This window comes from Tachysurus fulvidraco, chromosome 21, assembly GCF_022655615.1.
Source record: "Tachysurus fulvidraco isolate hzauxx_2018 chromosome 21, HZAU_PFXX_2.0, whole genome shotgun sequence".
NCBI classification, from domain to species: Eukaryota; Metazoa; Chordata; class Actinopteri; order Siluriformes; family Bagridae; genus Tachysurus; species Tachysurus fulvidraco.
Genome location: NC_062538.1, coordinates 5,809,157 through 5,825,111, shown reverse-complemented (window position 1 = coordinate 5,825,111; position 15,955 = coordinate 5,809,157). Strand labels below are relative to the sequence as shown.

At 37.5% G+C, this 15,955-nt stretch overlaps 1 protein-coding gene across 1 annotated transcript; it reads left to right on the top strand.

Moving 5' to 3' along the window:
* The first annotated feature begins 9,466 nt into the window (after window positions 1-9,466).
* epdl2 (ependymin-like 2) lies at window positions 9,467-15,952 on the top strand. Its single transcript, XM_047805499.1, has 6 exons — window positions 9,467-9,597; window positions 10,418-10,452; window positions 10,561-10,695; window positions 11,586-11,772; window positions 11,860-11,947; window positions 15,719-15,952. The coding sequence occupies exons 1-6, from the start codon at window positions 9,486-9,488 to the stop codon at window positions 15,843-15,845; spliced, it is 684 nt and encodes a 227-aa protein (XP_047661455.1). The 5' UTR covers window positions 9,467-9,485; the 3' UTR covers window positions 15,846-15,952.
* Window positions 15,953-15,955: the final 3 nt, after the last annotated feature.

Below are 15,955 nucleotides of genomic sequence, written 5' to 3'. Positions count from 1 at the left end.
CTGGTGCTGTTATGAAGCATCCAGAGGAATAAGATGTACAAGAAGGTAAAAAAAAATTGAGCGAGGAATTATTGGCCTTGTTACGTAATTTTTCATCGATCTGGATGCAGTGAAAATGATATTTTCGCATGCAACAACATTCAACTATCAGCATTTTGAAGCAAGACACAGCGCTAATGCTCTGTAGACATCACATTGTTCTGGGTCAGCGAATGTTGACATTAAGTTCAGTTTTAATCAGCCAGAAATTCACAGTGTGTATTATACAATGAGTATCAGGGACATAAGATTTTTTTTATCCTTCTGTATGATAATAGTTTGTCACATAAATTCTGGACTACCTAAGAATCAGATGCTTTACGGATCTGTTTAATTTATCACTTTTATCAATACACAATTCCAGTGTGTAGAATTATCTAAATTTTCTAGTCCAGTCTTTTAAAATATAAATGAATACAAGAACCCTATGACACTAGACTTATGTGACACCTTGTATAATAAAACACTGGAATGGGCTTTAAATTACATTCCAAGCTAGCTGGCTAATTTCCAGAAAGGTTTTTATGTAGATATGTATGGTTACTTAGAAATATCCCAGTTTCTGCTTTGTAGTTAACATTAGCTAGAATAACTAGTTAGTGGGCTAACTAGAGGAGACAAAAAGGAGACAAAAACAAGAGAATTTTAATTGATATTTTGCTTAATAATGCATCTCAGGAGTCCAGAAATGTCAAGGATTATTTCTTTCATGTGATCTCAAAAACTATACATCAGACACCACCTTAACAGAAAGGAGCCGTTGCAGTGGTAGAGTTATAGCCTTAAAGATTTGTGGTTGCAAGTTTGATCCTGAGACTGGGAGAGTGTGTGGTTATGTTCAACTATATTTTTCCTACATTATCCCTTCCAGGATCAATAAAGTACATCTCTCTATTTCTTTATCTATCGATTGACCTAGGCTTATGTTTGTTAATGCTTGACCATTTCCAAATCAGTGTTCATCACCTCAGAAGGTGTCTTATGTGCAGCTATACCTTGGCTGATAGTCAGAGGGACCAGGACATCTCCATGGGTGGAGGAATGGATCAAAAGATAGATGAACAGACAGACAGACAGACAGACAGACAGACAGACAGACAGACAGATAGATAGATAGATAGATAGATAGATAGATAGATAGATAGATAGATAGATAGATAGATAGATAGATAGATAGATAGATAGATAGATAGATAGACAGACAGACAGACAAACAATAAGTCAGAATCAAACCCAAAACTTGGGTTTAAGGCCATGATCCTCTGTAAGGCCGTAACTGTAGCTCTGCACCAGCTACCTGCTGTAAAGGTATAGTATGATGTATAGTATTCCCAATGATGCATTTTGACATATGAGAAAAACAAGATTTCTTTATTGTAATATCATAAGAAAAATAAGTAGTTGTTTACCTTTTGGTGATTAGTTCTGTTAAGGTCTAGCAAGAAATGTGTTCATACACAGAATAGAGCTATATCTAATTCTAGTTAATGTTAGATTAAAAAAAAACTAACACATGAAATAGTAATATGCAAACATTTTCAAGAAAAATGGATTTTTTTACCAGTCGTCCTAAATTTTCTAAAGATTTTATTGCACCGGTAACTAAAACAATTGTGAATTTAAAAGGTCATTCTGCACCGAAGAAGTAAAAAAGATGATCAAGTTTATAATTGGCTTATTAAATGTAACTTAAGCCATGCCGCTGTTGTCAGGACATGTAGTCTAGACATGCTGATAACAGTGTGTGTCTGGACTTAGTTTGTTAGAGTATTTTTAACCTAATGGTCTGTAAACATCCGCAGCATGGTGGTTGCAGCCTCCAGGGTCACTGTTTCAAGTGGGTTTCATTCCACTTCCCAAAAAGATGCTGGTAGATTAGTGATTGTAACTTTAACCTAGGCGTGTGTGCACGGTCCCCTATGATGGACTGGTGTCCCAACCTGCCTCACATTCAGTGTTCTTGCTATTCTCTGTGACCTCAACAAGGATAAAACAGTTACAGGATATGAATGAATCCTTTGTAGGCTTGACATATGTCCAGGAGAGACAATGAAGACATCAAGGCTCCAGTTCTGAAATTAAAAGAAATAATTATCCTGATGGAAAACTTGGCATTAAGCACCAAGTACAATTTTGTGAGCTTTAATGGTGTAAGCTGCCTTTCAATCTGAGTTAACTTGACACTGCTCTTAGATTAATGAATAGCTGTGTGAACAACTGATTTTATAAGAACGGTTTCAACTAGATGGATGGAGTATGGCAGCTTTCCACAAACCGAGGTATTACTGCCAGCTTTCTTGGGACTCTAGTGTGAAATATCAGCTATGTATCAGCTAAGCAACAACAGAATCAATCTGGCACCGAGTGTTCCCAATGTGCCTTCAGTGTTCTGAACTGTGTTACAACTTGCAAATCACTACATCAATTACAGTCTGGGTAACATCAGATTGAATGTGAAAAACAAGCCATCAGAGCTTTTGACTTGTTTTATTATTTCTGACTATAAAGGTGACTGGTGCCAAAAAACTTCAAATTTAATATTTGAAGTTAATAATTTTTGAGCTGTTTAGGTAATGAGTCATTGGTGTGGTAGTATCAGTGTTGATGCCTTTATCCATCTGTTCCATGCCCAGTACAAGTGGAGTTCCATGACCACAGATTGCAGATTTCCTGCTCCAGAGATTCCATGGGAACTGTGCAGCAAAGATCTGCAACATGTCACTTTATGGAATATAGTTTATTTGCAATACTACGCCAACTGTCAAAAAGACAGAGACCATGGGTGTTGTGCTGAAATCTGGTTTATCTCTGTCAGCTGGTCCAAAGGAAAAAGTTTAGATTGGGTACAGAACAAAGCAGTTTGGTGTGAAGTAGACAGGCTGAGAGTCAGTGTTAGATGTTAGTATGTCTTTGTAGAGAGAAGGTGCAATGTATCAATCAACAACTGTGAGGTTACACTATCATCAGACATAGACAGAGACGTATCAGTGTGCAGTCTATGTGAAAGCCAAGATCGCTGCCAAGTGGAAAGCTCTTGTTAGGTGGAAACCTTCTCTTGCCAGTCCTGCCTACTACATTTGAGACTATATATTCAGGTACAGTATTACAGCCTTTCAGAAGATATATTTTCTAGGCAGGGGGCTCGGCTCACATGCTGGGAGCTCCGTTATATAGCGTTTGGGGGTTTGGGGTAAGAATACCACCCCCAAGCTAATGACCAGGTGGAGAACACCAATCAGGAAATAAACCATTTACTATGCATCCCATTTCCTCTTCATAACACTCAGACACTATACTACTGATCACCTTGCAATGTTTGCCTCGATGCATCACTTTGGTTCAATCAAACCAGGCATTGGAAATCTGGACACAGAGTAGTGTTTGCTTCAAGCCTTAGTATGGCTTACTGTTTTGGATTTACCCTTGTCTGTTGGTAATTTCCACACCAAACCTCTAGCTCTTTGTCTCATACCTGACAGAAATGACATTGTATATACCCTTCATACTGAAATTCCTATGAACTCCCAGCCATTATCACAGCTACAGCAGGCAGCCAGGTGAGTCAATATTTCCATGAGTTAGATCAAAGATGAATTATACCTTTTATAATTATTACCATCTGCCCACCTATAAAAGCTGAACGAAAAACAATGTTAGTATAGACGGAAATGTAAATTTAGGAGGAAGAAAATTGTGATTGGGGAAAATGCTAGGACTTGAGGCCACAAGAAATTTTGCATAACATGACCATGCATGTAGTACTGACGTGCCAAATAAAGAATCACAGATCTCAGGAATTCAGGAGGCAGAACGATCATTCGAAAAACATCACAAAATAACTGGATTTTGCAACAAGCCAAATCAGTTTCACATCTTGTAACTTTAACAAACACCTTGACGCTTGAAAATCTATTACATATTTGGTGCAGAAATGCGTTCTGGGAAATTGGCTTTGTAAAGCATGTCTGTATGTTCCATAGACCCCACAAGGCTTTGAGCCAGGTGTCACCCTGAGCAAATCTCTGCTCCCACAGTTGGACACATTAAGGCTTTTGAAAACACTCCTGTCCCACCTGGCACTAGGAAGCCCACTAATTACATGCACAACACTATCCTCCTGTACAAACACACTCATCTTAAGTCTCCTTGATTGAAAGGCAGGCCTGCTCTATGGCAGTCACAAATACCTTGATATATGACCAGTAAACTAAATAAAGTAAACCCAAGCTTTTTAACGATCCAACCAATGAAAAAATATATAGAATTGCTGCATAATCATTCTGTCCAGATGTTATATGATAACACAGTGCAATGATAGTAGACATCAAAGACATGCCCAAGAACATTCTACTCATGCATGGTGTGTGTATCTACCTCACTGTCCTCCACATCCAACTCTGGACATACCTGCACAGTCTTGCATACATAGATAGTGTACTTCAGAAATATATCCCTGAGTTATTTATGTCCGCGCCACGGCAGGAATGTGTCGGCAGCTCTGTGCAAGTGCAGCATACAGGGTGTGTGAAATGCAGCAAGCAGATCCAACAGCCATATGCGTCCCAGATGAGCCTGCGTGTCCATCAATCACACTATAACCGGGGGTCATCATCATAACGTGGGTCACTCCTGCAGGCCAAACCCTATCTATTATGTCTTGTTAGCATGTGAAATACCTCTATGTAGAATAAATAATGGTATACTGCACAGGAGGGAATGATATTGCATTTCAGAAAGGCTAACAATGGTGACAGTGAAGAACCACTCCCAACCACTGCTAGAGAAAAAAAAATTGAAATATGCCGAATTCCCCCTAAAGATCCCTTGTTTGCCCCGAAGCTGTATCAGTATGCTGCATCAACCTGTATGACACATTTGGCATGTTCAATACCAACAAGACTAAATCGGAACATTGATGTCATTTTACAAACACAGCTGACAGGAAAAACAAGTATGATCACATAATCATTACAGTCAAGCTATTTCTTTCTAATCAACATGCATAATAATATTTATGAGGGTCAGTGGAAAAGTAATAACAGAGTCAGGCATTGGTCCATGTGGGCCTTTTTGTATAACCATGATTGAAATGGTATTGATTTTGGAACATTATGCAGCACTATAGCATTACATGCATCTGTTGAAGTGGTTCTCAGAGAGTAATGCTAAATGAGCAGCAGGCATCGATGAAAGGAGTTAGAGTTAGAAAACAATCCTTTCAGAAATCTTTGGTCTAACCAGGATGCCTAGAATGTGCATTTTGAGCAGTGATCTTTATTTGAAAAAAAAAAAACGCCCATCTATTAACCAGTCTTAAGCTTCTACCAGAGGCAACCAGAATTTGTAATTCATTCATCATTCATTCATTTTCTACCGCTTATGCGAACTACCTCGGGTCACGGGGAGCCTGTGCCTATCTCAGGCGTCATCGGGCATCGAGGCAGGATACACCCTGGACGGAGTGCCAACCCATCGCAGGGCACACACACACACTCATTCACTCACACACTACGGACAATTTTCCAGAGATGCCAATCAACCTACCATGCATGTCTTTGGACCGGGGGAGGAAACCGGAGTACCCGGAGGAAACCCCTGAGGCACGGGGAGAACATGCAAACTCCATACACACAAGACGGAGGTGGGAATCGAACCCCCAACCCTGGATGTGTGAGGCAAATGTGCTAACCACTAAGCCACCGTGACCCCCAGAATTTGTAATATAATATCTTAAATATCAGTAAGCATTAAACCTGGGAACCTATAGAAGGCAATAAAAAAACCATAACTGCTTTATCCTTACTAATGTCTATTCTCTGAAATTGAACCAACTGAATTCACCTGAGAATATTTCAGACAGTTCTGAACTTTAGACCTAGAATTCCTTCAGCACTGCATGGGAGTAGGAAACACTAATCACTAATCCCTTGTGTCTTGAGACAGCTTTACTTGAATTATGCAGGTCTACAACAATTTGTTTCTTCTGTATTCTTTCTATCTGTGTTTTTTCTTTCTCCATGCTAATTGTTGGCCAAGGTGTTTTACATATAACTTTATCTGACATATTGCACAAAGAGTCAAAGACAACAACAACTTTCGGAAGACAGCCATTTAAATATAGAAAGCTTTTCTGAAGGCTGTAAAACATTTTTCTAAATACGTTCTCTGACCTCTTTATTATGAACACAGTACCCCTGCTCATATTCATGCTTATCAAATGAGATTTATTTTTGTCAGCTATGTACCTGTGATTTCACTCCCAGTTCTCAAGTGTGCATGAAGTAAAGACCTATATTTTGTCACAACTAGCTAAATGCTAACTAGTGCTAATCCTAACTAAAACAAATGCAGACCAAATTACAAAACAGGACCCCCAATCTTCCAATTGTGGACATGGCTTCATCCCTGGAGTCTCCAACATAACAAGAACTAATGTTAAAATGCTTGGAATGGCCCAACCACAAGCACATGGTAGGAGCCAGCCTGTAGCATTGGTTTATTTATACAGTTCATGTTTGCAGGTGCTAATGGAACACAGGTGTCAGGACATTAGGAGAAAAGTGTTAGCTGGAAACAGATTTGTGCAAGAAAATGTGTTTGCATTAGCTAGACTTTTGTTACTAGAACTGTATGTAATTGTCTGTGATTTTGGTTTTCTCCAGTCATTTGTTCATGAAGTGTGCCAAGAATTTTGGGTTGGCTTGTATAAGATTACATTCTCATATAATGAAAAGTGTGTGGGTTTTCGTGCCAGCAGCACGTCAAAATGAACAATATGACAAAATGACTTCTAAAGAATTTTAACTACAACTAAACCACATAATGATGCTTTGACTTTATTTTATTAACTCTTAAGCAAACTTTTAACTGTGAATAAAGCAAGAACCTGGGAGAGAGGTATATACTGATGGCATTTGGGGCATGAGAGAGGTAAATAAGAGCATCTACTTGACCTACATTTACCCCCGTAATACCTCAAGAATGATTTGCACATGTTCAAGCGAGGTTCCTCATGCTGCGTTCCTCAGAGGAAAGTATAAATTTCACTATATTTGATCTGTTCTACATAAATAAATCCACAGATCCTGATCCCAGTGTCATAACTTTAATTCTGTATGCGTATTTAATTTTTTTTAACCTATCACCTCAGCCCTCGGTTATGCTTTACACTTGGTATGATTTAGTTATTCTATCCTAAATCATATTACTCAGAAACTACTATGCTATGATTGAGTTAAAAGTTCACTATATGGCCAAAGGTTTGGCTCATGCATGCTTATAAAACATCCTATTCTAGATTTAGTTCCCCTTTTGCTGCTATAATAACCTCCTCTCCACCGGGAAGGCTTTCCACCAGATTTTGGAGCATAGCTGTGGGGATTTGTGGTCTAGGGTGAAGTCGGTGTTCCAGTTCATCTAAAAGGTGTTCAGTGAGGTTGAGGTCAGGACTCTGTGCATAACACTTGAGATCTTTCACTCTAAATTTGGCGAAACATGTCTTTATGAACAGGGGTACAGTCATGCTTGAACAGGTTTGGGCCTCTTAGTTCCAGAGAAGGGAAAATGTAATGCTACAGTGTACAAAATTATATACATCCATCTTTGTGGTACCTGCTGGAGGACAACTCATATGCGGGTGTGATGATCAGGTGTCCACATACTTTTGGCATTATATACATGGGTTGTAGATCGGGGTTCATGCCCTAACACCGCTAAGCTGCCACTGTTGGGCCCTTGAGCAAGGCCCTTAACCCTCTCAGCTCCAGCTGAGTATCATAGCTGTATAATCCTGCGCTTTGACACCAGCTTAAAAAGTTAGGATATACAAAGAAAGAATTTCACTGTGTTGTAATATATATGTGACAAAATAAATGCTTCTTCTATCTATCTACTAGTATGTAAATCTTTTCTTGACAATGTGTCCTGAGTTGAGTAATTAATTCTAATTTTATTTTTAAGTAGTCTTCAGACTTGGACATGTTTAGTGTGTGTGGCTGATGAAAAACATGACCATCTTATTTGTTCTCGAAATAAGTTGCAGGTGTATAAAAAAAATGCAGGAATATGACTTATACTGTATGCCTAAAGTACAAAGCTGTAAACAGTCATATGACCAGCATTTGCAACTGAACGTTGACCCTGAGATAAAACAAATGGATAAGCCAACATTACTCATGGTCATGTGAGTGCGGCTCGGTCATTCCATGTCAGACTTTATCTGGTGCCATCTGTCATTCCTTACACGCACTTTCCAGTAAGATGCACCTAGAGGGGCATAGAGATATGAGACAACAACAAACAAACAAAAAGCTATAAAAAGATGTGGCATGCTTCGACATGAAGTAAATAATAACATTTTATTTTGATAGAATGATTCAGAAATGTTGAGTTCATTTAGTATCTTTTTATATCCAATGAGCTTTTTGTATTCACCAGTCATCCTCATTCATACAGGCTAAAGAGGTTAGAAGAAACACGATGCTATGATAGTGTTATGCTAGCACTTTTATTTTTAGCACCCATCAAAAGAATAACCTCCATCTTCTACTTAAAAGCTACACAACTCATTTCCTGTATCATCATATTTATAAAGACATAAGGTGATATTTTTAGCATCTAGGAGTCTAAAATGACTAATAAGTCTGATCTTTATCACCTATCTGCTGCTACACTTTGTATTAGTCAGAGCAGATTTTACTGATAGCTTTTCGCTGTTAGCATTCAGCAGGTTTGTATTGGGAGAGATGTTATAGTGCTAGCTTACCTTTCAGAGATAGGTATAGAAATAACATATTGTTACAAAAGTAGAAAGGTGTAAACTATTACACTTCATTAGTTAAAAAAAATCACAATTCACATAAAAATATAAAAAATTTGTTACTGACGTGTATGCTAGTCGTAAAAAAAAAAAAAAAAAGAAAAGAAAGAGAAAAAAACAATGTGTGATATAAGCAAATTTTTAATGTTTTGTATTGGGAATTTTTTTAACTTGTGCCTTTCTTACCATTTGTATGCCTTTTTACTTTAGATGAGAACAATGTAAAGAGGTACGTCAAATTAGAGAAAAGTCATGTGGACTTCATAACTTTGTCAAAAATGGATTTATTCTCCACATGTTATTTCTTATACAATTCATTTATAACACAGGTCAGTTTTTCACATACAGGGCATCTGATTTTTTCTTTCTGATGTGATTTTTTTTTCATATAATATTACATATTACTCACATAATAACGTGAAAAACATACAAAATGTAGAGTATTTATTTGAGGAAACGCTCTCTTATTTTGTATTTCTAGCACCTCTGCACAAAGCAGAATATGAGTCAATAAGTTAATAATCAACTATAGGCTGAATCTGCAGCTGTAATCCAGGCTAGGTGAGAAGGAAAATGTGGAGGTGACTGGAACTGGAGCTGAGCAGATCAGTATAAAACCCTTGTCATTATGCAATTATGTTATTTTGTGTTCAGTCTTGGAACCATGCAGACTGCTTTAGTGCTTACAATCATCCTGAACTTGCTGCTCGGTGCCTTCGCTCAGAAACCACACCACTGCAGTAAGTTTAGGAAAATGACACTTTCGTCTTGCTTTTAAATTGAATGAGTGCTGAAAAAAATCATGTAATGTAACTGTGTGATACTCAGCTAATATGTCTAAAATATCATGCTTTTATTACACAAAATCCAGCGTTTTTATAAAAGAAAAATCTGTATATTTGAAACGTATTAATTGTCTAAATGCAGCTGTTGGGGTACTTGAGACCTCCTAGTCTACTGAAATTTGTAAAGGTCAAACTCCATGCTTAGAAAAATGGGCGAGAATCTAACATGACTTGAATGGCAACAACAGCTTACCTTCAGCACATCAGACAGGTCCATCTTGGATCCAAATCCATCATCCTTGAGTCACTGTGAGCCTTCAGCTCAATCATTTTCTTAACTGCATGTAATTGGCTGTAAAAAGCTATAGAAGATTCATGTTTAAAAAGAAAAAAGAACAGGCAGGTTTTTGTCAGTCATTTCTCAATTAGCATAGGTTGAATAGGGGAATTTCTTAATATGCCTTAAAGGAAGTATTCAAGCTTTAAAAACAAAACTCTGTGCAATACACATGTTGCATGCGAGTATTAGAACCTGTAACTCTGGTGAGAAACAAATAAAAGAGAATAATAAAAGACGTCTAAGGGCAGTTGTCAGGGCAGTTACGTGACATAACTGTTTATAGTAATTACACATACTTTAAAAGCTAAAAGGTCACCAGTGCCATTACTTTTTTTTTTAATCTATATTATTTCATTGTTTTAGCTAATTTCCTCTGAAAGAGGGATGTCTTAAATGTTATTCCGCCATTTTGCTGTTTCTCTTTCCTTCATGCAGAGTCACCGCCATACCTCCAGGGAAAGTTAGCTGTAGTAAGTGGCTCTGATTTGTATGAATAGCTGTATGAGAGGCATTACATGGTAATTCTCTGTGTCGTTTCTGAGTGAGAAGTTCCATCCTGACCGTCATGTCTCACACAGGACTTTCCTGAGGGGAAGACGATGGTGTATGAGAAGTTCTCCTACGACGCTGTGGAACAGAGGATTCGTGTTGTTGCAGCTGGGAAGGAAGGCGAGCATGACGTGTTCATGGATCGACTTCTGCTTTTCAGAGAAGTAAAAAGAATGGGTCAGAAATATATTAACTCCAAGAGTAAATGTAGACTCTAATTAATCTTAATCTAAATAAGGGATGTTATATTTTGCTGATCCCTGACAAACATGTCTGCTCTAACAAACAAAGTTGGACCAAAACTACTCCATATCTTACTACATCAAAAGTCTAGTATTTTAATCCCCATATCTTGAGGAATCTCTTGAGGATTAAAAACACAAATAATAAAATTAGACTACTGAAATTTATTAAGAAATTTATAAAAAAAAAAAATCATTATTATTATTAAACATTCCATTTTTACAAATGTCTGGATGAATGACCAAGAAGAAGAAGAAGAAGAAGTTTTATTTATATAGCGCCTTTCCATAGCTCAAGGTCGCTTTACATTTCACAAATACAGTACATTCAGACACTTACATATACACAACACATAATACATATAATTGCATTATCTGAAATGCTTGTTAAATAGATATGTTTTTAACTGGGACTTAAATGCACCCACAGATGTGATGTTTCATAGACCACTACAGTTTCCCTTCAATTTAAAGCATTAGTGATTAGTTTCTCATCATAGATAAGACTATTTGAAGTGATTGTTTTTACTTTACTTGACTGTTGTCTAAAATAGCTAGATTTAGCTGAACCCTGACAAACACACCTGCTGAATCTAACAAACTCTCAGCTGTCTATTACAAAATACTCTAAACATGCACTAGGTATTAGCCAATAGCATAAATTAAGTGTGACACACTTGTGAAATGTGTTGCCAGATATGTCATTATTAATGTCCTGCTTCACCAAAATGCTGCTGCTGGAGATTGTTTGAGATTTACATTTTTTAAGCTGTAACTCCAAAGCTCATACGCTCATGTTGTACTCATTTCAGAAAGTTTACTATGACATCATTTACCACAACAAAACCTGTGTTAAGAATTATCTCGATGCAGCATTCGTTCCCATTGCAATTCCATCTGATGCCAAGCACAGGGCACAGGTTGTCCTGGGAAGCCTGTCTGCTCCTGCAGAGGGCCTGCTGGTCAACAACTGGGTGGGATCAGATACTGAGATAAAAGGTAAACTAGAAATCCTTAAACCGAATATAACAATCATTCACAGCTCAGTGAAAAAAACTGGATTCATTTTCCATACCTCTTTTCCAGCAAACTACTCCCTGACCTTTACAGAGTTCGGCTGCATCCCTGTCGTCACCGTGTATCACATCGATGGCATGGGTCACGTTCTGTCAAGGTTTGTATTTTAATACAGTCAAATGAATACAATTTACAAAACAATAGCACTTGGTGTACATATACTGTAAGTACTGTACACACAGAGATTCACAGATGCCACCTGGTTTATTGCTAGAACAAAGAGCCAAGCAGTAAAACCTGAACACTGAGCACAACATGCAGCCTGTACAAACACACAAACAAAACGGGTTTCCGTTCCTAAGCTGAGAGCTTAATGTGAATGACGCACAAACACCGCAAAGGTTTAAGGCAAATGAATTTATTTGTTTGTATTGAATAAATTGTTTGCAGGAGCGTTTAAGAACATCAGATTGTGTCATATGTGTTTGTGAAGATTTCCTAATGTAAACCTCGACTCATCAGCTTAAAGTCATGTAACTGTTAATATGCAAATACAGACAGACATGAGACTTAAGGTTAAGGTTACAGACAGACAGATAGACAGACAGACATAATGTTAAGGTTACAGACAGACAAACATACAGTAAGACTAACCATTCTATGTGGACAAAAGTAACGGCACTCTGTAGAAGAACTTTTTTGACCCTATTCTATTTGATTATATACTTTTATTTTTTCGTGTCACTGCCTGTCGTAACATGTCACCAATAAAATTAGAATTGAGCCGATGTGCTGTAACAGCTGACTTACATTGCTAGAAGATTTAGCCAACAACATTTCTAGGAGCCATTCTTTCATCATGTTCATATCAGTTTGTCATGTTCGGCTCTCTGAGCTTTCTCGTTTAAGGTGTTTCGTGGATGTCACTAAATAGAAATCAACCCTGTCGTTCATTTAAAGGTGATCGGAATTTCAACACACAGAATAAAACCACATAAGTATGACGAGTATCAGAGTTATGTATGCTTTTGTAAATATGGGAGACGTTTTCTGATCAATCACTTAATCAATCAATAATTGTAACATATTAAAGTAATGAATAGATTCTAGATTCTAAAGTCTTAAATACAAAATGCAGTAACTGTCATTTCAGACAATCAGTACAATTGTTTTTGGTGTAAACCTAATGTTTGATCATTTTCCCTCTCAGCACTTTCGCCAAATGTTTGGTGCTAAAATTGTACCAGAATGCTGTACATTTTACAGGAGATAATATAATTCTGGTAAAGCTCCATGTGTATTTATGAAACTTTGGGCCTCAGTGCAAAATACAGACACAAACATGTCTTTGCTGACTGCATATTTGGGGTTATAGGTAAAAGGTGTAAATGGGCCATTACATCAAGCTCCAGCATGTTAACAGGAAATAATTCTTTATTTACTATAAACCTTTTGAGATGTTCTGTTCTCACACTACAGTAAATGCATGCTTCTCTCTGTGTTTCCACAAGAACATCACCCATTGGCTTTTCTGCATTAGTTCTGGTTGTGCTAATGAAAAACGTGATGATTGCTTGAATGAATTAAGGCAAGGGCATCAGCCAACTGCCCCGAGGAGGAGGTGTGGGGATACGCCAGTTTAACACCGGACCAACTAATTCAAACAAGCTGTGAGGGTCAGGGTTAGAAAGTTTACTGAATAGATTACAATATATTACAAACGAATATATATGAGAAGCGATAAATTGTTAAAGTTTCTTACTATTACTAATTATAAACCTATTTAGATCATTATTTAAAAAAAAGTTTAATATGGGGCTGAGAATTCTCTTTTGGAAAACTGCAGACTAGGCCGCATTGTTTGTCTGCGTCAGGATGGGCCTCGTGTCAGTCCACAAACATTTGGCCTTATAGTCTTTATACTTCATGAAATAGAATAAAGCATCAAACTCCTGTGTAGACAAGTGAAAAGCTAAAGAAACTCAGGAGGTGAGAGAAGGCACGCATTTATTACAGCACTCTTCAATTGAGACGAAATTTGTACTTCACGCATTGAACCACTAGAGCGCCAATAATGCACCTTTACTATAATGATGTTATTTATGCCCATATTATCTACAGACTAATGGGACATCATGTTCTAAAGTAATGGCATACTATAAACGGAGGACGAGTTAGAGCGTATCTATGATAGCTGACATGCAGTAATGGCTGACCTGCATTACTGAAAGATTTCTCATGCTAAAGGCACACTCCCACTGTTAAGCCATCATTCTGTCATGTCATCTGCTCTTTGCCTTTTATGGAGATTTGTCTGTGTCACTAAACTGCAATTTATTAGTAAATGGTCATTTAGAGGTGATTGGTGTTTATCAAGGTCTGCACAGGAGTATGAAGAGAATCTGTGTTTTGGACACTTGTGTAAATATAGCTGGAAGTTTTTGCCCTGTGAAAATGAATTAATAAATATATATAACTTAAATATATAAATATAGATTATATACTGTATTTAATTTGGGCCTTGTGAAAAAATTAAGACGTTTGGTCGATCAGTAAAGGTGTTGGGGACACGTTTACCTCTTCCGGTGCGTTTTACTTCAAATTGAGACGTCTTGTTCTCAAAATGCCATAAATCTTTCTTGGTATGTTTCCAAAAGAACATCAATGATTTAGTAATTGTAGCTTTTCTGATCTAGATCTGGTTGTGCTAATGAAAAACGATTGCTTGAATGGATTAAGGCTAAATGCACAAGCTGGCTTGTAGCCCTAAGGGTGGAGGTGGGGGGGGGGGCAATACACCACTTTAACACTGGACTGAGTAATTCATGTAAGTTGTAATTTAAAAAGGTGATTAATGGTAGATTTACCTACTCAATCCCTGTTTATCCTATTAGTATAATATCAGAAGATGACCTAGTTATGGAAAATGGAGTAATGACAGTTCATCTGAATCTGATTTCTTATTTGAGCTTTAATAAGTCAGAACAAAAAAAAAATACAGTTGCGGTTTAATCCAAATTTGACTTGATTCACGATTTAGTTTATTAACAGTATCACAAAATAATTCAGATTAACGTATGACAGGTGCAACAGTCGTTCGGTTCAGGGGAAAAAAAACATCTAGATACATCAGGACAACATAGTCAACAAAAGTAGTAAATCTACATTGTAGTAGAAATGTATTGTCCATGACTTAGAAACGAGTGAACGAGTGAATTTGGACCTGAAATCAGTCACATCTCTGCTGGAGACACATGAAAAAAGCAATATAAGTTTTTATCTCACAGATCACGTTCACAAAGGGGTTCTGGAGTACCAGCTGTCCGTCACCTTCCCAAGTTCTGGATGTGGAAGTCTAGTGGTTAAGGTGTTGGTCTACCAATAGAAGGTTATGAGTTCAAATCCCAGGTCCACCGAGCTGCCACTGCTGAGCAAGGTTCTTAACCATCAATTAATTGCTCAGTTGTATAAAATGTAAGTCACTCTTGATAAGTGTGTCTACTAAATAGCATAAATGAAAGATATATGAAGGTAAAGCGGGCATTGTGGGAGTTGGAGAGGACTGGAGTATTTGGGTATTTGGAGTATTTGGGTTACTCTAGAATAAAGCCTTAACCTCCTGTGCAGCTAACACAAGTCAGCTGAAAACCTCTTGAGATTTCATTACAGGCAACTAAAGCTGAACTCCCAGATTCTTTATGTATTCATGTGGTAATGGATGGTGAGTTTAAATTGTACTTCTCCCATTTAATCCCTAGAGCTCCTGACCAACATACATTTAATATACTAATATTTAATTTGCTGCACAGATGAAAAGGACTTCATGTTAAATATATGATCGTATCATAGGAATATTTAGATCTATGTAGACTCTGACACTGGTATAGTTGTAGTACACACATAACACCATTCCGTTTTGTCTCCACAGCTTCTTCGACATGGTCGTTGGCATCGACGATCCCGCGGTCTTTATTCCTCCAGCTTTCTGTTTCTCTAAAAACCTGGTGGAGAGGAAAGGCGGCAAAGCGACGAACCACTTCACCGCTCTTCTCTAAACGATCTGGCGTAATATATGTGTGATCTCATTCACTTGATTAATGCACTGAATCTGCTGTCATTTTTAATTCTCGTTCAAATAAAATGAGGACGATGCGGAAAATCATGA